General features: G+C 32.9%; 1 protein-coding gene across 3 annotated transcripts in view; it reads left to right on the forward strand.

Annotated features, from left to right (window-relative positions):
* LOC140057253 (uncharacterized) overlaps positions 1-25468 on the forward strand; it is a 65434-nt gene that overhangs the window by 28372 nt on the left and 11594 nt on the right. For 2 of the 3 annotated variants that reach the window (XM_072102823.1, XM_072102824.1), the window contains exons 2-13: positions 5807-6133; positions 9564-9746; positions 11806-11898; positions 15500-15580; positions 16216-16379; positions 18740-18898; positions 19824-19893; positions 20230-20379; positions 21070-21203; positions 21519-22018; positions 22538-23287; positions 23749-23873. In XM_072102823.1, coding sequence (XP_071958924.1) covers positions 5807-6133; positions 9564-9746; positions 11806-11898; positions 15500-15580; positions 16216-16379; positions 18740-18898; positions 19824-19893; positions 20230-20379; positions 21070-21203; positions 21519-22018; positions 22538-23287; positions 23749-23873 — 2736 coding nt within the window. The remainder of the gene's footprint in view (positions 1-5806; positions 6134-9563; positions 9747-11805; positions 11899-15499; positions 15581-16215; positions 16380-18739; positions 18899-19823; positions 19894-20229; positions 20380-21069; positions 21204-21518; positions 22019-22537; positions 23288-23748; positions 23874-25468) is intronic. The other variant, XM_072102825.1, reaches the window with a different exon arrangement.

Here is a 25468-nt window from a genome sequence, read left to right on the forward strand (position 1 = left end):
CCCTTAAGTGTACACCTTTGGAACCCAACAAAGTTCCCCCTGTAAAGCAACTTACATTAGAGCCCCTTAAGTGTACACCTTTGGAACCCAACAAAGTTCCCCCTGTAAAGCAACTTACATTAGAGCCCCTTAAGTGTACACCTTTGGAACCCAACAAAGTTCCCCCTGTAAAGCAACTTACATTAGAGCCCCTTAAGTGTACACCTTTGGAACCCAACAAAGTTCCCCCTGTAAAGCAACTTACATTAGAGCCCCTTAAGTGTACACCTTTGGAACCCAAAAAAGTTCCCCCTGTAAAGCAACTTACATTAGAGCCCCTTAAGTGTACACATTTGGAACCCAACAAAGTTCCCCCTGTAAAGCAACTTACATTAGAGCCCCTTAAGTGTACACCTTTGGGATCCAACAAAGTTCCCCTGTAAAGCAACTTACATTAGAGCCCCTTAAGTGTACACCTTTGGAACCCAACAAAGTTCCCCCTGTAAAGCAACTTACATTAGAGCCCCTTAAGTGTACACCTTTGGAACCCAACAAAGTTCCCCCTGTAAAGCAACTTACATTAGAGCCCCTTAAGTGTACACCTTTGGAACCCAACAAAGTTCCCCCTGTAAAGCAACTTACATTAGAGCCCCTTAAGTGTACACCTTTGGAACCCAAAAAAGTTCCCCCTGTAAAGCAACTTACATTAGAGCCCCTTAAGTGTACACATTTGGAACCCAACAAAGTTCCCCCTGTAAAGCAACTTACATTAGAGCCCCTTAAGTGTACACCTTTGGGACCCAACAAAGTTCCCCTGTAAAGCAACTTACATTAGAGCCCCTTAAGTGTACACCTTTGGAACCCAACAAAGTTCCCCCTGTAAAGCAACTTACATTAGAGCCCCTTAAGTGGACACATTTGGAACCCAACAAAGTTCCCCCTGTAAAGCAACTTACATTAGAGCCCCTTAAGTGTACACCTTTGGGACCCAACAAAGTTCCCCCTGTAAAGCAACTTACATTAGAGCCCCTTAAGTGTACACATTTGGAACCCAACAAAGTTCCCCCTGTAAAGCAACTTACATTAGAGCCCCTTAAGTGTACACCTTTGGAACCCAACAAAGTTCCCCCTGTAAAGCAACTTACATTAGAGCCCCTTAAGTGTACACCTTTGGGACCCAACAAAGTTCCCCCTGTAAAGCAACTTACATTAGAGCCCCTTAAGTGTACACCTTTGGAACCCAACAAAGTTGTCGCATAAATAGGGGTTGGCCGTAGTGTTAAAAACATATTGCCTAAGTGCATTGATATCTACAGATTATTTTATTGTCTAAAGAATGTATTGCTATTTAATGAATAAGAATGTGTGCATCACAAGACCTTTAAAAAGTATGGAGGTGATATATGTAACTGTATGCATCAATCCATTGTGAATAAGAATGTTTAAAAACCATAAATCTCAATGGATCACATAACATTAAATTTTATCACGATGGTAGTATATATCACTAACTGGAGTATAATATACTTTCATAGCGCCATCTATGATGTTATACTTTCGTTAATAGATGTACAAAACCAAGTGACTTTATCAACATAAAAATAAAAGTTTCTTGACAAAGTATACCCACTTCAAGTGAAGGTCAAAGTGAGCTTCCTTTAGCGTCAGCTAGATAATTAAATTCCATTTTAATTGCTATTGCTATAGTAAGCTAGACATTGGTTACGTGTGTACAAAGGCTTATTTTGAAGGGGTCAGTACTAATCTGCATGAGAAGTCAGGAAGAAACCCAATCAAAGTATTTTCCTTTAACTAGTCACTCATTTCTAACCCTTTCTATTTGTTAACGCTTTAACTAGCACCATATCAGATTCTGGCGGTTGATTATGTTCGTTAAGCCAACGTTTTTATTTTAATGATCCTCTTGCGTGTGATTTTATTTGTTTTTGTCCAAAAAAAATATGCGATTGCATTAAAATTACCCTGTTATCGCTTTAAAAGTTTATCCGCAAGTTTCAGTAATATTGTTTGATAAGTACTTTGATGATGGTACATCTAATTCCTCTACGTGAATCGTTGCCTTATTTGTTGACACCGTGGCACCCGTCCACTCGGATGTCGCCATGCCCAGCGCTTTGTCACATGTTTTCGATTGCTTCATAATTTGAAGTTGTTCACCATTTTTGTTCCGTCTCAGTTCCTGCCAACTCGTTGAGTGCTAAGTGACGTCATAGTGTTTGACTCATATTCCAAAACCAAAGCGTGAATGGAGGATTGGATTCACTTAGCCCTGTTGTAAATACTCTGAAGTTTTCTGCATACCGCTTTTCCTACTGAACTTAACTGGTGCTGGAAGCTACTGGAAAATAGCCTCGGAGAATGTTTAGTTGCGTAATGATCACCATCTAAGGACGAGTATATGAGAGAGCGTTACCGAAGGAGAGAATCTGAAGGCCGGTAGAAAGTTTAGAATGCCCGGAAGCTGGCCTAGTGCATCACCATGATTTAGGATGTTTTAATCTATTTTGTCTAACGACCATACAAAATGTTTGTAAGTTCAGCCACATCCTTCCTTGTTTTGACAGGGTCTTTCTTGTGTTTGTCTAAGTGTATTAATTAGTCTAAAAATAAGTTGAGTTGCCAACTTGAAAATGTAAATTCAATGTATTTATTTACTAATTTATGGTAAATATCACCATGAAATGTTTCAGCATATGTATTTTGTTATTTGTCTTACTTGGCAACATATACTAAGTGAATTATTTTGAGAATTTTAATCAAATTGTTATTAATTCAAGTTATTGTCCTTGTTGTAAATTATCTTTGAGTCCAATGTTGCTTTTTTCATATTTCAGTTTTAGCAATGTATTATTATTATTATTACTAATAGTGTTATAAATAATTCTCATACTTTGTAGTCAATAATTGTTTTAATTGTATTGTTCTATTTATGAAATTAATAAATTAATAAATTCAGCAGTTTGAAATGCTGTTATAAATGTATTTTAATCAAAATGATTTAAAATCCAATAATCCATTCAGGCAATTTCAATATATTAAATATAGCATTTAGCAATGAATTTACAAGAACATTTTATGTAATTTTGAAATTGTAATGATCTATAAATAGATGCATGGAGGTTGAAACAGGGAAAATGTTTGATAACATGCGGTTATTATTTGTCTATCTGACTCATATGTTAAGCACATTGCTCTAATTTTAAAATTAAAGACCCCTTCCCTGCAATTTTGGACGTTTTTTGGAAAATAATACATATATATCACTTTAAAAACATTAAACCATGTCATTCCTTGTCTTAAATGTACGTTTTATGGTAAATTATGATAAAAAGTGAGAAACAATGCACTACCTAAGTAGCTCACGGCGATCGACCTCTCGTGGACGGTCTTAGGCCTAGCCTAGCTAGGCTTAGTTTTGTAGGCCTAGCTGGTAAACATTGGTAACGTACGAACATCGTAAGCGAGCTATATACCTAGCCTGACGTTGTATAGTTGCTGCATTAATTGTCTTTCTATTTTTGCCAGACTCCGTTGATACAAATTGGGGAAAACCCGGTATTTTCGCTGAAAAGTTAGGAGTCTTCCATTTGTTTTGGCCTCACGATCGATCGAAAAGTGGGCGAATTACAGGTGAAAAACAAAAATATCAATCCGCGCGCAATGCATTTTGGGATTTATAGCGGGCCGCTATAATGATTAGAATCGACTTATTTTTCACATTTTTAACCGTTTAAAGACGAAAAAAGTTATCGCAATAGGACCATATAGTATTATTTTTACATTAAATATAGTTTTTGATCTTAAATTAGATCTAAAAAATGTAGGGAATGGGGCTTTAATGAATCCTCATTAATAATTTCTGAAGATAAAGAACACAGATATAGAATGTAGTAGTCCTAAGGTCTTTCCACACTATCAAACTAGTTTGACAAAAAATGTGTGATGTGCCTAAATATGGTAGTGATATGATGTCATTGGGCACATCACAAAGAATTTGGCATTGTATAATCATTACCCTCCGCCAAGGAGGTATATGTAATCGATCGCATGTGTTTGTTTGTTAGCAGGATTACGTAAAAAGTAATTACAAGATCTTTACCAAAATGAATACAGATATATATATATTCCATTAAATTTTGGGACCACGGTTCCAATTCTGGACCACTTTTTTGTATACTTTTGAGACCTAATAGTGTTTTAAAGATAGGACAGATTTTTTCAAAAGCCGGCGAGCAGTCTTAAAGTAACAAGTAAACTGAAATTTTCTCTAGAACTACTTGTCCGAAAAACTTCATTTTCTAGTTCTAGTTGTAATGATTTGTAAAATGAAGGAGATGGAAGGATCTACTTTTTCCCTTCATGTCCATGCACAGTAACTAACATTTCTAATATCAATATTGATCAAATTTTCATACTGTATCTGTTGGACATTTGCTGTTTCCACAAAACGACAAAAGGAATAATCCATTTGACAGCAAAGTTTCAAGGGATTTTACCAACTGGGCGCAGTTTCAGCTGAACACTATTACTGAGAGATTGGGTTCAAATCACTAAGGGGTTATACTTATAAAATTTGTTTATAAATAATGATTGTAATTTAATTGTTTTAAAATGTTACAAGAAAACTATGTTGCATGAATAATTTGACCTAGTTTTTTACAAGCCACTGTTTTTAAAAAATGAATAAAAATAACTAAAACTAATACTGTGAAGACTTTTTACACTCAGTTTCGAGAGAAACTTTATAGCCTATTTTTACTTACTGATGAAATTATTTCATTTAAGTAATTGGGAGCAGCTGTTTAGTGTCTATTCACCTGCCTTTCTTTTCTTTCTGTTGTGTGAAGCTCAATAAATAAATAAATAAAACTTTTTCACAAAGATTATTATACAGTTTGCAAATTTGATGTTAGTTAGGAACACTAGTATAATTTAACATAACAGATATTCTGAACTTTTATATATTTGAATGTGTTTTGAGATTCAGTTCAATTGGGCATCATCAGTATAATGAAGTCCTCTGGGATCACTGTGCCAGGCTGTGATCGCCGATGTATAGCGATTTAATCTAATAACTACTATCATTCTAGGTAAAGCTATGGTCCCTGTAAAAAAATAACAATTTTGGGACTAATGCCAGATAAGTCAATTGACTATATTCATATTTTTAGGATGACTGTGATTGGGATTCCCCACCCTTTGGGATTCCGCGCCCTTTGGGATTCTGATCCCTGCTGGGATTTTTCCCCCTTTCAAGGTGACTGTACGCTATCTGGTTTATTTAAATGGTCACATTTCTTACTTATGTTTATTTTTCAAGCTAAAACTTTCTTTCAATTGAAATCAAACCCGACAATTGATATTCTATTGACATATAGTATGCTATGTCAAATGTTAACAGCATATAAGAGCTCCTTTCAGAAGAAAAAAAGGACTGGAGAGACTCCCACCCCTAGGCTTAGTATCATGTTGATGTGACATGTAGTGCTTTGGAAAAAGAGTTGACAATCATTGTGATAAACAATATGACTCTGGAATTGGGAAATGCAATCATTTGAAGTCCAAAGTTAATTAGCAGTACTAATTAAAACTTTACTAACTACATCATTAGTAACACTCTGTTAATTAGGATGAACACTATTTTAAGTTGTTGGTACCGTTTAATATTTTGGCCTGTTAGTAGCTGACTAAATAACATTAAAAACTATATATACTGTATTATTTGAAATTATAAGCAAAAATTATAAATATTTTCTGAAAAAGTTAACCTGCATTTGAGAGTAATACATTTCTCCTTATTTTACAGGAAAGAGTAAAATCACGAACAAGGAATTTCTTCCGTCACTTTTCCCGTCAGTTTACTGTCCGCCATTCCAATGCAACATACGTTGAGCAGCAGCAGCAGCAGCAGCCGCCTTCATTGCAAAAGACACCTAGGAGACGACCACAGTCGCTCTTTTTTGTGGCTTCACCGAGCATCGAGGAAGAATGGGAGAAAGGCGATGAATTGTTGGATTTGCTCATCACCGAAGGAAAGTTGACAAAGGAAGATAAGAGAGAACTGCAGCAGAAGTTCTCGGATAATTATAAAACAGGAGATGCACAGCGTATGATTTTAGGAAACCTAGTAAAGGTGAGAAAAGTCTAGATTGAGAGAGTTTCTTGGCTGAGATAAAACCCTGCTCATATAAATGATTTGTGCATTAAATTCATATTCTCTTCCCTTTCCCCGATCCCCTTCTTTCATTTCTCTGATCCCCTCCCCCCCCCCCTCCTTCATCCTCCTTCTCCCCTTTCTTGGTCCCCTTATTCCCTTCCCCAATCTCGTTCCCTTAACCCGATCCCCTTCTCCCTTCTTCCCTTTCCCCTTTTCCAGATCCCCCTTCTTCCCTTTCACCAATCATCCTTCTTTCCTTTCCCCGATCTTCCCTATCTGTTTCCTTATTTGTTTTTAGTTCATTTCCAGCAAAAAGCATGTGCTCCAAGCTATTTCCCATTCTTTTCCTTCTCTAGTCCATTCCTCTTCTCCCCTTTCCTCATTTGTCTTTAGTTCATTCGCATACACTAATAGTAGAAACTATAATAAAGGACAGGTTAAAAGCATGTTCTCCAAGCACTATCTCCCTCCCCCTTCTCCCCATCTTTTTTTCCTCATTTATCTTTTGTCCATCCACTTAGACAAATAGCAGAAACTGTCAATGATAGGTTAATATACTTTAAAAAGTGAAAGAATTTCATAGGATTAACACCAAAAGCCTATAAGATAGTCCAATTCTAGTCTAATTTAATTATTTTTTTACATAGAGTTAAGGACTCATACCGATTGTAATTAAAAGTCTGATGAGATTGAAAAAAAAGAATCATGATTTTACTGATTTTTATTGACGCCATGTGCTTTGATAATTTTTGATTATTATATTTTTGCTGTCATCATAGTCGTGAAATTTTATATGATAAAAATGAATAAATCGAAAGATTTTGAAAATATCTTGGGCCAGGTGCCAATACTGAAAATTTGCTTTTCGCATCAAATTTAGATTGTGTGGAAAGTGAATTGTTTTACAATAAATTTAATGGCATTTAATGGCATTTAAAGGTAGTATTTAGAGTCAACTCTCTACAAATTTGGGAAAATCAAAAAAAAAAAGACAAATTTATGTAAAACAAGGCATTGTTCAACAGATAAAAGTATTTTTGTGCCTAGCTTTAATACCTGGATAGCCCATGCTCTCCAAAGAGGGAGTCATGGTATAAACAGATATATTCACTAACTGGAAATTCTGGGCCATCTTCATGGTGTCTGGACAGTGGAACCAGAATTATGATCTAAATATTTTATTAGATAATTAGATATTTAAATATTAGTACTGTATATGAGTGCCTGAGTACCCACTGATATGTATTTACGGAAGGTCTGGGACTGGGCTAAAGCTCTTGTTCAGCCAATGCATCAGCTCTGCTTTCCTGAAGCCTGTCTGACTTTTTAGTCTCTATTATTTCCTGTAGTACTTGGTCCTTTTTCATTTTCAACTAATTTATTAATAAAATAATAGGTAAAAAAACTAAATTCAATACAAATTGCTATATTTTAGTTCACTATTCATTATTAATCCTCAAATAATGTGTTATTGCCCAAGTCCAGCTGACTCAAAATTGGATCATATCTTGGGTTGACAATTTAAAACAAATTAAGCATTGAAATGTTTTGAAATTGTATGTATGAGTAAATTTTCTATAGTACCCTCTATTAAAAACACCAACAAATCTGACTGATTGATCCCGTTTTTTAATTGACACTGCATAACAATATATTTTGGATCTAAGGGGGACTAGACGTTAGACTAGCTGCCACTTTATAGTTCAAAATAGATTTAATGCATTCAAATTTTATAAAGAAAGTATCACTTGATGAAAGTGAAAGGACAGAAGATATAATCACACTTTAATTTCATGCATAAATTAAATCTAGAGTTAGAGACTTAAATGATTTTTGTTCTTTTGGGATTAACAAAGAAATTGTTTCTTTCTGTTCCCTCGTAAAGACATAATATTTTTCAATGTAAATCACTCAATGGAACAAAGTATCGTTATAAAAACATTGGGAAATGATGGATTTTTAGAAAGATTTATATTTTGATAGCAGTTTAAGCACCCCCTGTACTGTAGGCTACGGATATCCTGAAAAGTAAAATGTTTGCAAAGAGCTTAAATCTAAAATCTAATCACTACATTTAGTATTTTCATAGCCACTGGGATTGCGCTTAAATAACTTTTACTCAAAATATCTACAGATTACTACTCATTTTTATTAAAATTCTTGTAGTTTTCTTTAAAAATAGTTATTTAAAAACTAACAAAATAATTTATAAGTGGAAGTGACAGAAACTGGAGAATTTCTTTCATTTATCTGTTATATTTTGGGATCAGTTTGTTGACCTTTGACAAATTTCAATTGCGAACGGAACAAAGAAATAGCAAATAGTTTTAGTTTGTAACTATTAATATTGTGGAAAGCATCAAAAGAAATTAGATTCTCACAGGATCATATGAGACGTAAACTATTTAAATTCAGAATGTGCTTATTTTACTGAATGGATTATTTAAATACTTAATTTGCATATTTCACTGATGGATTATTTAAATGCTCAATTTGCATATTTTACTAATGGACCATTTAAAGTTAAGTATATCTGAGACTTTTCCATTTTTTCACGATTGACATTTTGTTGCAAAATTTATTGGTGCACAAAAATATGTTGTCACACTAAATGTTTAGAATGGTTTTGTGTTTTTTTCGTATCAATGTCAAAGGTTATACTATTTTATGTGCTGTTCATTCCATATTTTTTGCCTAGACTATGTAATTTGTATTATTAATTTATTGTATGAATATTTTCTTCTAAAAAGTAACATTAGGAAAAACAGGGATTTTTAAAGAAAAACTGTAAATATATGATTGAAGTTTAAATAGATATTAATATTAATGCATTCAAACTTCAAAACGGTCATTTTAGTAATTAATTTGATTAAATTTCCTGAAACGATTGACTTAATATTTTGTGGTAACTAGAATGTTTCTTAATTTCACTTTGTTTATTAAGAAAATCACATTATTATGAATCACTTTAGATAATATTGAATATAATATTTGAGTACATAGTTTCTACAGGCATTATTGCAGCTGTAACGTAGGTTTATTTAAGAAGTTATTTTGGTTAATTTTTAAATCATCGCAAGTTTCTAATTATTTTTAATAAACATTGGTTGTAAATTTCAAATTGATTAACGGATGTGACCTTCTGAATGGCATAAAAAATGTATGAGTTGTTATCTTATAATTACTTTGTCAATCTGATTTCTATTATTGTAGGAAATCGGTTGCATATTGAGAAAGTACGAGAGATGATAGTTGTAAAAGTTAAATATGGCTGACATTCTATGCATGAATGCTTTGGGAAGAGTCTTTCCATTTATGCCCTGAGTTCAGTAAAGACTTCATCTTTGTTGAGAGTTCCCATCTGCAAAAGCTAAATTTTTTTTCTCCATTTTTTTTTCAAATTCAGAGTGGACGTATTACGATTGATGATGCGATGCATTATTCACGAATACTAGGCATCATAGCAACAGCTGAGAAGGAAGCTCATGATATTGCCGAAGCAAACAGCGCGTTCGCAACGAAGAAAGTCTACAATTTTGGAATCTATAAATACTACCGCCACAGGCCGTGTCAACGAAGAATCCTACAGGTTGGTAAAAAATTTATTATTCATGTATTTCACTAACACTACTCCCTGATAGACAAGTTTCCTCTGAAACTAATGATGTATGAAACTGAATCCATACATTTGGATTTCAGCCTATCTGATTACCTTAATAGAAGGGTTGGCTCGTTATTTCCTATTTTGATTATTACTGATTAAATTACTAGAAAATATCTGTTAAATGTAAAGAAAGTTATCATTATTGATACTAAAGATAAGAGAACATGTCTAAATATATTTATTATAAAATTTATATACTGTACTCTTTTGATATGCTTATATAATAATACTAATTATATTTTAAATGAAGTATGCATCTATTCATTTCATCTTGATATACTTCAAGTTCATCATCATAAGCATCACCTTACTGTATATGGTGTTGATATCAACATTTTCTGGTCTAGTGCTTACTGTGCTTACCCTGTAAACCAGAGGTTGCAGAGTTATCCAACTTTTTATTGGAGATCAATGTTTATGAGTGATTTAAGAAATTACAATAATATAAGCCTAATAAAGAGTTATAATAATTATGCACTTTTGACCAATATGAAGAATTGCTTTTGTTGTGAACTTCTTGTTTTCGATTATATTCTTGTACCTAACTCTTGTGTATCAGTCCTCCCATGCAAGAAATTAGGCACATAAGTTTTAGTATTACTAATAAAATTACGATAATAATAGTATATATAATATTTCTAAAAAAGGAAAATAAAATCTGTGATTGTCCTATACGTCTAATTACTGTACTGACCTTAAGTTTCCATACTTCCTAGATAGAGAAAAGCCTGTACATGGAGATGAGTTTCTTGTATCCTTCATATACAAGCTCTGCTTGACACTAGTATCATTCTTCCTTGAAGTTATTATAATTATTAGTGATTAATTATGAGAAATATGAAGGTTATGATATTAATAATTGCTAATTTATAGACATTTAGAAAAAGACTTAAGTTTTAAGTTCACTGATAAAGGAGCATCTGATATTGAAGAATAATATTTTCTGGCGTTTTGTTTGTACATGTGCCTTAACGTATCAACAAGTTAAAGTCTTATCTAAAGGTGCTGATGACGATGATGTCATATCAAACTCTTTCACCACCATTTTATACTGCAAAAGAAAATTATATTTACAGCAAAAATGCTGATAACGAAAAATGTCAAACTTGCATTTTCTTCTTTAACAAAGTTAATATCTTCTATCAAATTGAGTTATTGACCATTTTCTTTAGATCAGGGGAATTCCTTCATTCTATTCACATAGGAATTAATCTGGCCATCAGACTTCCATCCTTAAACTAACCCCTAGTATCTAATTTGTTGAACAAACTGGTTTATTCAAAACAGATTGCAAAATCCAACCAAACTGTAAGTTTCCATGTCCCTATAGATGAATTGGTGTCAGCACTGTTTTACATAGTCTTTATCGTAGACAGGTGAATTGATTCGATCAAGATACAAAGACTAAAGAATCGATTAGCACTCGACTATGTTTTCCTGTTATTGTAAGGATCTAATGAAAAACAAATCTTTGTAAGCCTTGGAATGGAATTTGTTGATGGTTTAATGCCTCTTGGAGACTAAAGTAATTCATTTATGATATTTTATTATGTGTCTTTCGTCTTTCTTACCAAACACATTTCTATGGAAACATTTTAATGAAAAACAAATCTTTGAGGAGTGAGAATTGATAGGTTTTGTTGGCTACCACTTGACCTTTCAGTAATTCAGTTATAGTGTGGGGTATTCCATAAACACCTGTGTTTGACCAGGAATAGTGGAAAAATCTGTAAAACATACCTTGCTGAAAAAACTACCATCTAATAAAGAAATCAAGTGCTTATTTCATTTTTATGTTTGTGGTCAACTTGTTAACATGCTCACAATGTAGTTGGAGGTCATTGGTTCAAATCCAGAGAGAACATTATTGGAAAGAGATTGTAAAATGGCACAAAATGAGAATATATATTGGTCCAAAAGTTGTACAATGCTAATGATATTTTACATTTATAATATTATTTTTCTATTCTATTTCGCTTTCTAGATTGACTTCCAAGCTTGTTTTATTTGTAACATTCAGAAGGGAAATTTAAATCGCAAGTTCAACTTTTCAGAAGTCGTTGACTATGAGAGTGAGGTAAGTTCTCAACATTAATACATACTACTGATTCATTGTATTGATTGATTCAGATTGTATTGTATTTATATGACCAACATTTCTTTGTAGTTTTTTTCTGAATTTAATTTAACTTTACTAAAAAATAATCCAGGTCCAGTTATTATTAAATATTATGTATATTCTGCAAATATTAGCACTGTGAACAAAACATTTTTTTTCCTAATAGTTTCTATTCAAGAAATGTTTTTCACATTCAAAGACCTTTTTTTTATATTTTACATTTGAAAGTTGGTCAAACACAGTTTTAAAACAATAGTGAAGTGTTAACATAATCTACATTGTATCCGATGATACTATTTATTGATCTATTAAGTCTTATCAGTCTATCAAACTACCCATTTATTGCCAAGTTATTGTTAAGGTTGTTACAAAAAGTTTGATGGTTTCCGCACCTAAATTGATTAATTTGAGCCATAAATTATATTATTTTACAATTCGGTCAACTACTCAATTTGTTGAGCAGATATGATTTAGTTGTCTTTTCACTATCCAGAAATGTCTTATTTAAAATCGAATAAATGTTGTATTTGTAAATAATAAACAAAGTTAATAATGTCAGAAAGGTCTCAGGAAAAAGTTGGGACATCAGGTTATGAAATAAATTAAAAAAAATATTATAAATTAACATTGATGTAAGCAATTAATTATGGAAGTAAAATAAATTAAATTTTGTGATAATTAATCTATTAGTACAATACCGCCGCCGCTCATAATATAAAATGTGACAACTGTATATTACATGGTAGTTTTTATTATTGTTTTGAATATCAAATTTAATCAAAATGACCCCTCACGTACGTATACAACCACGATTGGGTTAATAAGACCTTGGAATAGATCCGTTAATTATATCATGTAAACTTCACCTGTTTAGAGTATCTGAACATAAGTCAGGCTTTTTATATAAACTATTCACTGTTTTCAGTTCTTCAATTGCATAGTGGGTGAAAGAGTCAGATCAATAAAGTCCTACAGGCAAAGTTTCACAACATTTTTGTGTCTAGTTATTCTTTTTTTCGTAACTAAATAATGTTATGATAAGATATCTATTTTACAAGACCAAGCATCTGTACGTTTGCTTGTAACATAATTTGTTGCTGTTGCACGTACACTATCCAAAAACATGCAAAATGACCAGAATTGTACTAGGAAGGTTTTAAACTAAACTGTGTCTTGGTTGGGTATCCGACCTACGGGGTGAGATGAAACCTACTGTATGGGGCTTGTATCTTTACTAGTTTATAAAGTCAAAATATAGATTTTATCTACAGTTTAGTAAATTTACAAAACCGTGCCATATCAAACAATCTGTGAAACGCAATAGTAGTAGTTTCCAAATTTCCTTTTCAGGTCATATTTTTATTGTACTAGGTGTATTATCGCCACTTTTCTTGTTGAAAAGTTCTGTACTAACATGCAAGAATAAACTCAATTAATTCTGTAACAGGGTAATTTATTATTTGACAGTTTAAAAACTGAAACCAATAATGATTTTGCACATTGTTTTGTGAGTTTGTCGGACTGAAACTTAAACTTTACTCCGGTATTAACATGTTGTTGTAATTGTCATTGTAATTGATTGGGAAAAAAAAAATTAATTGACATTTGGCTTACACTCTACAAGTGACTAATACTATAAGGTCATTTAACAGAAAAAAATAGGAATATTATTAGATGGGTAATACTTGCATTACATACAATTTATGGTTTGGTGTGGAACAAATTCAGAAAAATATAATTATATATTATGCATTTTACAAATAATCATATCTTTCTATAATAATAAACCATAGTTATTTGAAATTATATACATTTATAATTACAAGGCTTATTTTTTTGGTAGCCCACTGGTCAAGTAAACCTATAATAACATTGTACGTCATTTGCTTGTTCAATTTATATTTTGCTAGCCTGAACATTGCAAAATACACGTTACTTTCTACAATAGTTGCAGTGTTGTTTTGTTAGTTGTTGATAGTTGATTCTTGATTAATTTACTTGCCTCAGTAAATTTATTAAAGGTTTGCATGGCAAATAAACACTTAAACTAGCAAAGTTAGGTGAATAAAAAGAGTATATCAAGAGTATATATATAATAACAAGAGTTGTCAATGTCTGTATTAACCCTGCTCTTAACCTGATGATTTTTTTTACCAAAAATGAAAGAAAACAAAATCAAGTTTAGCCTGAAAGTCATGTTTGTAGATAGTGATGACCTGGCCTTACTTCCTTTTATGACCAAAAGAGATAAAAAGATTATTAAGAAATAAGTTGATAATAATCTTGATTTATACTAAAGATGTATGTAGTCATGTATTGCAACTCCCTAACAAACATGAACTATACTGTTTTCTTAAAAGGTCAACTTACTCAAAACCGGCCCAAAATAACTGATTTTCCAGAAACCATTGGTTTGAGAATGTATTTTACGTAGTTGGTAAAAGAATTTGGGACAAATTACTGAACCAAAACGTCGATAAAGTAAAACAGCCAGAAAGAAAGTGCCAATCTTTTAGAAAACGCTATACAGTACTTACAAATCAGAGTGTTCTAGACTTACATTTCAGTTTGTTCATATTGTAGGTGAAACTTGAAATGTCAACATCTTCTATCTTAATTACTGATCACTAACAGAACTTTATATTTTAAATTGGGTTAATGCTGTAAATCTCGCTCGACTAAAGACAGCTTTCAGTTTCTACAGCAAGAGGGAATTACTTTACTAGTCTGTTAACAGAATGTATCCTGTGAAATCTGTTTGTTTTCGAATGAAATAAACTTTCGGATAATAGAATCAGAATACATTTTGAGTGTGTGCTTTGTTTTTATTGACATTTCCTTTTTGCAGCTGTCCAAAATGTAGTTCTGCATGTTAATAACAATGTTTGTTGTAGACGATAAATATTGAATCATACATTACATTGTTATTGTCAAAAGTTCATTGCATTCAAAATTATGTTGATCTTTGTATATAAATGATAGATATAAAACCAAAGGAAAATTTCTGAAAAAAATATATGACAATGATGTGGGTCTCAGAGTAGGTCTTAGTGGAGATACAAATAAAAAAATTAAAAAATTGAAATGATACAGTAAAACCACTAGAAATTAAGACCAACGGAGCTGCCTAAAAAGTATTATATATAAAAACTCTGTAAACATGTAGTATTGTAATTTTTGATCCAAGATACAATAATTAAATACATTTAATTTCTCTTTTTGATTTTTCTGTAATTTTTCAAGATTGAATTATACAATAATCCTTGTTGAAAAATATTATTCTAAATGAATGAGTACACTTTTACCCATTTACACTTACGTTTGGGTCCTAGGCCGCTCAAGGATCGGGTTCAAATTTAATTGTTTTTTTTTGGGCCTGTTTACACATTCGAAACGATGACCCAAAGATTCACTTTACTTCATTTTCTCAAGCCATTGGTCTACTGTTATAGAGTATTTACTTACGGATTGAAGACCTAGTGCCAACCCTGTACTAGCCTTAATAAAAATTTCGTCTTTGTAAATAAACTAATAATTATGTTATTGGTGGTTGTTACAGGAGGGATTACGCTTCTTCATCAACTTCACAGATCATCATGAATATGAAATGGAGGCAGACAGTCCAGAAGATAAGGAGAAGGTGAGACAGGGCGTGCAAGGATAGATAAAAAGATAACATCAATCTATCGATACTAATTCGCCATCACATAATATAGAATTATCTGCGTTAACTGAGCTTAAATTAAATGGCTCACATCCAATTATTTTATAAGAAGAGATTAACACTCATGAAGAATGACTTTCCCCTATCGCCAATGCCAAGATTTAAAGGGCGAAACATTCTAAATTTAATAATGTTAAGTAGAGTGACACATCGCATACATTGTGATAATTCTTAACGGTAACATAAAAGTAGAATTTTTGTATACTATGTAGCTAAAGTAAAGAAAACTTGTGTACTTAAAATTTAAAGGAGGGTGGGGATTCCAAAAGAAGATTCATAGGGAAGGGCTAGCTGGGTGGAAAGTATATTACATTTTAGACTTAAAATGAGCTTTAGGCTGGTCATAACAATATCTGTATATGTATATGATCCACATATAACTCCAAATTCATACAAAAGACTTTGGTAAGCCATTGTTAGTGTATTTCCTAGTATAATCCACCTCATAATTTTCACCCAAGCTCCTTGGTTCTATAATCTAAATATGTTATTATATTCGACATATTCCAAGACAATAAATAAACCCATAATTTATTAATTTGAATTTGTAGATATGTCGACTACTGCAGATGATAGTTGAGCAGAATAGGTCCCATGAAAAAGGAAGAGCACTTACCATCCAAGACAGAGCAACAACACTTCCGAGGGTGCAAGCAGTATTAAAAGAGGGTCTACTAGAAAAAAAGAACCATAATCTCTACACAACATGGACAAAGTAAGTCAACTAAATAAAATATCAAATGATGTATTGATTTTTGGTTTTATTGATTTCCACACATAATAAGATAATTAGATTACAATAAACATATATAACAGAGATATGTCACGGCTGGGAGCCAAATAACAATGTTTGTTTTTGTTGGTATAGAAACTTTATTTAAAGATGTCACCTAAAGTTTCTTGGCAGATGTCTGAGCTTAAAATCAACTCTGTTTCTTGTTGTTCCGATATATAAAAAACTTGTTGGCAACATTGATTTGTTGGTATAGAAGCTTTATTTAAAGATGTCACCTAAAGTTTCTTGGCAGATGTCTGAGATTAAAATCAACTCTGTTTCTTGTTGTTCCGATATATAAAAAACTTGTTGGCAACATTGATTTGTTGGTATAGAAGCTTTATTTAAAGATGTCACCTAAAGTTTCTTGGCAGATGTCTTGTTGTTCCGATATATAAAAAACTTGGTACAAATAATGTTGGCAACATTGATTTGTTGGTATAGAAACTTTATTTAAAGATGTCACCTAAAGTTTCTTGGCAGATGTCTGAGCTTAAAATCACCTCTGTTTCTTGTTGTTCTGATATATAAAAAACTTGGTACATTAATGTTGGCAACATGTGTGGGAACCATGTTATGAGATTTAAAAAGGATATAGAACTGAATCTCCCTTGAGATGTTTCAAATTGGTAGATGATCTTCAATTGTGTGTATGATTCTGATAGTGGTATTTTGTGCAAACCCCTGACTCTCAAAAAGTTGCATGGAAGTCTGTTGTATGACTACAAATTTTACAATCACTTTAGATTTAATATGTAAGCACAAAGAAAATTTCATGGGAATTTGATCAAATACAGGAAATTTCCTGCCAACTTCCATTACCAGTGAGCCAGGATTTTAAAGTCATTGACCATCGTTGTCTGCTTTTCATAAAATCAAAGTGGAAATTTGTGATGATTTGTAACAATGATGGCTGTACCAGAGGTTATTTTATAGATCTCAATGCTTCTGTCATTTTGAAGTAGCATTTATTGATTTTAATCTAATTCTAAAACAAAGTAAAATTTCTGTACAGAGACAGAAAACTTTAGAACTACAGTATCTGATGAGTTGGTATTATTTACTTTGAAGAAGCAACCTATGGTGTAACTCTTAATTCATTACTTTAAAAAAAATGATGATATATGATCTGCATCCAGTAAACCATAAACTTTCTTTTCAAATCTCAACATTAAATATTACATGCTTTAATAATATAGTAGTTAATAATATCAGCATGATGTCGTAGAAAAATTAGCTTTGCTAGAGGAAACCAATAATTTTGTTGTCGTCTCTCAGACTGGATGTTTATTCAGTTGAGAACAAAACATTAGCATTCATTATCATAGAATGGACAAATTGAATGATCTATATAAAAAAAGAATTATTATTATTGATGACAAATGTCTGTTGTGTGATTAGATATAATGTTGTTGAGCAGGTGTAAGAGAATGAAGTGTAATTGCGCATTTTATTGTTGTACAGCAGTGAGCGTTGATTTGTAATTCTCTCTAAAGATTTCTGTTAGTGTGTCATAAGGTACTTTGTGAACGTGCTCTATAGTATGGTATCTTCACTGTCCACAAAGAGGTGGAAACTCTATGTCGACATACACAAACCTTGAGCATAAAATTATTTAGAGATAGATAGAGGAAGAGGACAATGTGTGAAAGGAGATCAAAGTAATTTATAATGATCACCCGAAGGCAGTTGTCGACAAGTCAAGAAAACTAAACTATAAAATGTTGAAAAAAAAAATAAAAAAAAATAATAACATTGAATAAAATATACATATATATATATATATATATATATATATATATATATATTAAACCGTAATAGTAATAGTAAATAATGATTATTTTATTTACCTGACGTTTCGCCAACTATCAGTTGGCTTTCTATTATATTTTATTTGTAATACCAACCGAATGAATCTTTTTAATGAATAACATTGAATGTGATCAAATAATTATCCATAAAAGTTAAAACTAATACAATCTATCATAGGACACAATTCATGCTATTGGGACAGTGTTTAAATTTCAAATTTTGTTTTATTCTTACAAAAAATTCTCAATATCTTATTGTGAAAAGAATATAAATACTCATACAGGCATATAGAAATTCTAAAACCACCCAGTGATATACTGAAAATTTGTAATCAATGAAGATGAAATAGAGTATATAATAATATTAGCTCTATTTTGTGCCTAGTTTATCTGGATAAAGCGACAATAGCCTATTCTCTTCAAAGAGGAGTTGGTTTGTGTCATTTACTTTTAGGAAAAAAAATTTAAGCTGTATTAATTTCTTTTCAGACGATGGGTGAGAATACGACAAGGAGAACTTTCCTACTACAAACCGGATGAAGACAAACACACCGCCCTTAACATATTACAACTAACACATGATGTGACGGTAGTAAAGAAAGTTGGAGATAATGCTGTCAGTATAGCAACAAGAAAAAAGATTTACCAGTAAGTAGTATAATAGTCATGCAAGTATAACTGTATACAGTTAAGCTCTGTCTACACTATCAAACTTTATGTGACAAAAAAATGTGATGTTCCCATATATGGACATGATGATGCATATCACTACCATATTTTGGCACATACTTTTTTTTGTCGTCAAACTAGTTTGATAGTGTAGACAGAGCTTTATACCAATACTGGCCTGTTTGCTGTGTGGAGGTTCAAGAGTCCAGTGTAGCCACTAAGCCTAAGCATATATTTTAACACCATTGCTTTAAAACAGCACCCACTCAAGACAACACTGGAATGTATTGTTCTATATGTTCTCACCCAATCATAGCATTCTAGACTTCTCTAGCTACAGTACATCTATAGGTTTGCTGATTTTTTTCAATTCAATTCAATCTTTTATTCTAGTCCATAGAAAATAACATAATTACATATATGACTTGCATAAACCAATATTAAATTGTTGTAATGCACCTTTGACATTATTTGCATTTCCTTTTCTCTTTGTTTGACCTTTTTAGGTGTACCCTTGCTTTAGTTGATTAAAACTTGTAATGCTGTAGTTCTCATACTCCAATCGTGTCAAATCCTCCCTAAATTTTAAAAGTTATACCTTTTTGTGCCCCCATCAGTGTTTACAGAATAAAAATGTCATGCATCTGATTCACTCAAAATTGAAATCGTCAATCAGCGTGAAAGGATAATCAAATCAGAGGGTATAAGTTGGCTGTTACAACAGCTCTACCTCCATCAGAGCGGAAGTATGCGACATGATTTTAATAAAGGTTAAAATCTGAATGATTAAGTGTATGGGACTATGTAGATGCTGGAAAATTTTAAACGACAAACCAACTTGATAAAATATGTATTCATATAAAAGAACAGAAACCGTTTTTATTCGTGATAACTTTCCTTACAGTTTCCGTATACCCAGTAACAGTCAACTTACTCCTAAAGAAGTAACTAAAGCCAGGGATGAATGGATACGAGTGAGTATTAATTTGTAATTTAATAATAACAAATTGTTTAGTGTAAAACCTCTGTTTACACTATCAAACTAGTTTAACAAAAAATGTGTGACTTGCCCAAATATGGTAATGATATGACGTCATCATGTCCATATGGGCACATCGTATTTTTTCGTCACATAAAGTTTGATAGAAAGGTGTAGAGCTTTACTTATTGTTTTTCATAAAAATGAAAAGTCATGAAAATTAAAAATAAAAAAATCATTAATTGTATTATAAAAGATATTAGATTTGAGTATAGGTCACTGATCATAATAGAAATTAATAATTTAATAAATAAAACTTTTGCTTTCAAAGGCTCTGAAGTATGCATGTGGAGATCGACGATTAGATACGGAACCGTTCAACGATGCTTATAACCGTGCAGTCAATGCAGCGAGGGACCAAGTGCAGGGTGTAGGCAGAAACAAGGAGAATATAAGAACAACGGTCAAAGATTTCCAAAAGGTACTAAATACTTTCAAAGAAGCAATTATGTAAATATGTTGTACATGTGAAATATATGATAAGTTGATACATACATGCATTTACTATTATGTTAATTACGTTGGCTCGTAATTGTTTAATAGAGTGTGCCATATGCATACATAACTTGTAAATAAAAAAAAAAATACTCTAAAAAAACAATTGCAATACATTTAAAATACATTCGTAAATACAGTTATGCATAATTGTGGGTCTATTTGAATACTAAAGATTCATTTAAAGGTTCCTGGATGTTCTCTAGTGAAATGGGCACAGGCCCCTGGATGTGCTCAAGTGAATCAGTACAGGCCCCTGGATGTACTAAAATGAAATGGGTACAGGCTCCTGGTTGTGCCCAAGTGAAATGGGTACAGGCCCCTGGATGTGCTCAAGTGAAATGAGTATAGGCCCCTGGATGTGCTCAAGAGAAATGGGTACAGGCCCCTGGATGTGCCCAAGAGAAATGGGTACAGGCCCCTGAATGTGCTCAAGTGAAATTGGTATAGACCCCTGGATGTGCTCAAGTGAAATGGGTACAGGCCTCTGGATGTGCTGAAATGAAAGGGGCAGGCCCTTGGATGTGCTCTTTTCCACCTGTTTCTTTTTGATACATTTTAGCCAATGTTTATGTTAATTTTCAAAAATTTTCTTTAACAAATTGACATTTTTCAGGAATTAGAAACATTGAACTCAGTATTAGCAATGATGAATGTTAAAGGAGATGCAAAGGCTGCGATGGACAAACTGCAGAGTATGGCAATGAGCATTGAAACAATGATAAAAGCAAAAGAAAATGTTATAACAAGGTAAAAACATTTCTCATTGATTTTTTTGATTTTGAGGATTAACACAAATATAGAAAATAAGCAGCAATAAACGAAAAATCTACACAGGAAAGAGACCTTTACACCCCCAATTCTGAAAGGCTACCCATGATGAGGAAATACTTCATTTATTTCTCTATGGTCCGCCTAAGCAAGGTTGACAAATAGACATCGATATTCGGTTTTTCCCCTCTCCCATTACCTTCTCCACAATCCAGCATATTCTGTAGGTGATGTGTGCAGTCAAAGAAGCCATAAACTGCTTTCTTTTATAACACTGTTATTTTAAATTTCTAGTGATGCAGTAACAAATAAAAAGGATATTGAAAAGACAGAAGAGGAAATCTACGACACAAACAGCGTGACAGAGAGCAGCTATACAACAGTTGACGATGAGTTCCGACATAACCAAGCCAACAGTCAATCAATGAACAGGGAAAAGATTCCAACCAGTGCTGCTGCCATGGTACAATTCGAGAACAATAATGAGGCAGATGACAACAGAGCAAGTATGAAATCAGCACCAGAAGCAGAGAGGGGTCTCGCGGAACTTGCAGGACCGAGCACATCGACCTCGCCAGAGAAGTTATACGAACGTGGCGGTTCTGTAAGGAACTCTATCATGAGTTCTGAACCAGAGTATGCTGATGATGTGTATCTTCACACAAGAAATGATGATAGTGCAACAGAGTCTGCTAGACCAAGCACGCCGTCATCACCAATAGAGCTGGACTCCGAACGGTCTAACACAAATTATGTTCCGCTTCCTCCTCCTCTTCCTCCTCCTGATTTATTGGGTAAGTTTTGTTGTGAGTTGATTGGGCCTAAGAAGTATAAATGTTTGTTTTAACTTTTTATGATACAATTAATTATTGTTTTTTGGATATATGCAAAGCATGATTTAAGGAATGTGTAAATCAAGTTGAGAAAACAGAATTGAATCTTAATACAGCATGTAAAACTCGCATAAAAAAAAATAGATACAGCATGGCAAAAACTTTTTGAAAAAAAAAAATCAAGAAGACATGTCCTTTTGGATTTATGGTTATTATGGTAGAATTAGAACCATCCTTTCTGAAATGGCATGGAATCAGAGCATGGAAACATGACAGCTGTTAAGCATTCTTAAACATGGACTCTTTCTAGGGATTGAACTATTTTAAGCATGGAATCTTTCTAGGAATGGAACTACTTTAAGCATGGATACTTTCTCGGAATGGAACTATTTTAAGTATGGAATCTTTCTAGGCATGGATTATTCTGCATCATGGAATTTACATCTACGACTCATCAATGTTTATTCTTGTAAATGGCAGAACATGAAAACCCAAACCCAGGCAATTCAAAAGTAATACGTGAGGGATCAGTGCAAGAAAGAGTATGTGCATTGGAGGAGAAGGATGGAATGCCAGTGCCTAGAAGAGGTCTGGCACGGCAGCCTGCAAGAAGGTGCAAATCTCCTGGAGGGACAACAGTCGGAAAGCAGATTATCAAAGCAACCGTTAGCAGTGAATCTACAAATTCTTTCTCACCAAGACCTTTTAACAGTATGAGTAACAAATCGGTGCATCACGTACAAGCACCATCAAATTCAAGATCTCTTTCAAACCTTTCAGGTCAAAGGTTATCATCAGCGATAAACTCTGGGGGAAATAAATCAAATAAGGGTCAACCCCCAAAACGATCACTTCCTCCCATTCCATTATCAGACAAAGCGCTGCAATCTAAAACATCACCAAAAGGAGACAATAATAAACTGGAGAATAAATCTGATTCAAAATCCTTGGGTCAACAACTCCGTTCTGTGTATTTGAATAAATTTCGCGGAAAAAACCGAACAGCTACAAAAAAGACGCAGGCTTTAAATATGCCTGAAAATGAATATGAGGATGCACCACCTCCCCTGCCGCCACGTAGTTCAAGGTTGTTTGAGGCCCCGCAAATGCGAAGGCCCAACTCAAGGTGCTCATCAGGATCAAGATACTCTGGTGGCGGAGGAGTTTCCACTGGTCATCTATCTGGTGCATCTGTAGTAGGAACACCACCACCTCCTCTGCCAAGTCATGGTAATAACCTGTTCATTAAAGCACTCCTACTCTTGGTTCAATCTGTCACCTATTCATCTTCAAGCTACCTTTGAGCATGATTACTTCTTGAAAAGGGTGATATATAAATCTAGTTTAATAAAGTAATAATAGAAATTTATAATATGTCATTATCATTTGTGCCATTTAATGTTGGTAATAATAATAGTGTTAGTAATGATAATAATGATCACTTTCCATCTTTTTCTATTTGACTGTTTTCAAATACACTCCACCATCACACGCTTATTAGGTAAGAAAATATTAAATGAAATTCAGAGACATTCTACCAATCAATATATAATTGATATAAATATATTGTTTATATTTCATCAAGGTACAACAAAAGGATATACGGTATAGAAAAAGTAGCTTGTCTTAACAGCTAGGATAATTATTTCCAATAATGACATTGTATTGAATGTATTGTTTTTAATTTATAGGCGCAGTTCCCCCTCCACCACCACCACCTCCCCCTGCAGTTGCTTTAGCGCTTCAGCAAAAGTTCACAGTGAAATCAAATGTCAAGATGAGACCATTCCATTGGAACAAGACACCGGTACCAATGGTAAGATTTTTATAAAAAAATGGTAGTATCATTTTACATTTTATGTTATTAATTTATTAAGATTAATTGTAGTTTCCTTTTATTAAAAAAATGCTTTCTCCAGACTCTTTGTGTAATTCGATTTAAAAAAAGTTATTGTGAGAGGTAGATTTGCTCTAGGAGATCTGGGCTTGGTCACATGCTTACAGAAGACTCTGTTGTTTTTCTTAAAAGCGAGACTTAATATGTCTAAGAAAGTCTTTTGGGTCATATAGAAGTTACAAAACTAGTAGGAAATACTAATTTAAATCTAGAATGTTAGCTTCAACAGATTTGGTTAAAAAACAAGAGTTTACACCATGTGACTTCCTTCTATCAGGGCCACTCTCTTAGTCATCATGTCACAGTTTAGTTGCTAAGGCAGAAATTTATATATACAACAGTTTCTATGTTGAAAGTACTTTTTTGGAAATATTATTGAACATAATCCCAAGCCCATATTTAGGGGACAGTAATAGGTGACAGCATTCTGTGAAACAAGGAGAAATATTTGTTTAAAAAATATTGCCAACCTCCATTAAGATGAAAGCCCTATTAAAAATATGGCCAACCTCCATTAAGATGAAAGCCCTATTAAAGGTGACAGCATTCTGTGAAACAAGGGACAATATATTATGTTTCAACAATATGGTCAACCTCTATTGAAGGGAAATCCCTATTAAGGTTACAGCATCATGTGAAACAAGGGGAAATATTTGCCACCCTTATTAAGAGAATGAAGTTGGCTCTTTACAAGATGTTAAAATGTATTTTTAGTAAATATTCCATGAAAATCCAGGGACTTCATCAGCAACCGAATGTTAGGCCTAGATACAGGCTATTAAAAAAAGTTTCCAAACATTTTTTTTTTTGGCTACAATTGAACCATGTACTTCTCATTAAATCCTGACTGGCTTACATCAAACTGTGCCGCAAACATCAAAGTAAAACTTTTCAACAATTGAAAGAATTATCTCTTTCATCTTTTTCTTTGTTTCTTTTCAAAAAACATGTTGATATTATTTCATTCAGGAAACATCAATATTGAATTGAGTTATTTACACACCTGGCAAAAATTAAGTGGTCCAAAAATGGATTTGAAGTTAACGTTCGTTCCAAAAACTTATTCAAGTAACTGTCCTTTTCAGTCAAGTCATGTTGTTTATCTTCTATAAAACCAAAACAATTCAATGCCGGAGACATTTCCCATCTCTCGCAGCATCTCTCGCAACTTTTTTTCTCAACAAAATTAGTTCAAAACATCTGTTTAAATCTGTTCTGAAATTTAGGATATTCAGTAGGATGCTAAAGAACTGTCTACACTATCTAGTCTAGTCCAAGTATGGTTGTGATATGACATTATCATGTCCTTATATGGGCACATCACATTTTTTTTTTAAAGTAAAGTTTGATAGTGTAGACAGAGCTTTAGTTCCAACCATTCAAATCAAACCATTTTATCAATGCTAAAGTCAAGACATGTGTTGTACAGATTAAGTACTAAACATGGATAACTTTTACAGTCAAGGAAAAGAACATGAATGACAAGTTTTGATTAATGCAAACTAGGGATTTAG

Source organism: Antedon mediterranea, chromosome 8 (assembly GCF_964355755.1).
Source record: "Antedon mediterranea chromosome 8, ecAntMedi1.1, whole genome shotgun sequence".
NCBI lineage: Eukaryota > Metazoa > Echinodermata > Crinoidea > Comatulida > Antedonidae > Antedon > Antedon mediterranea.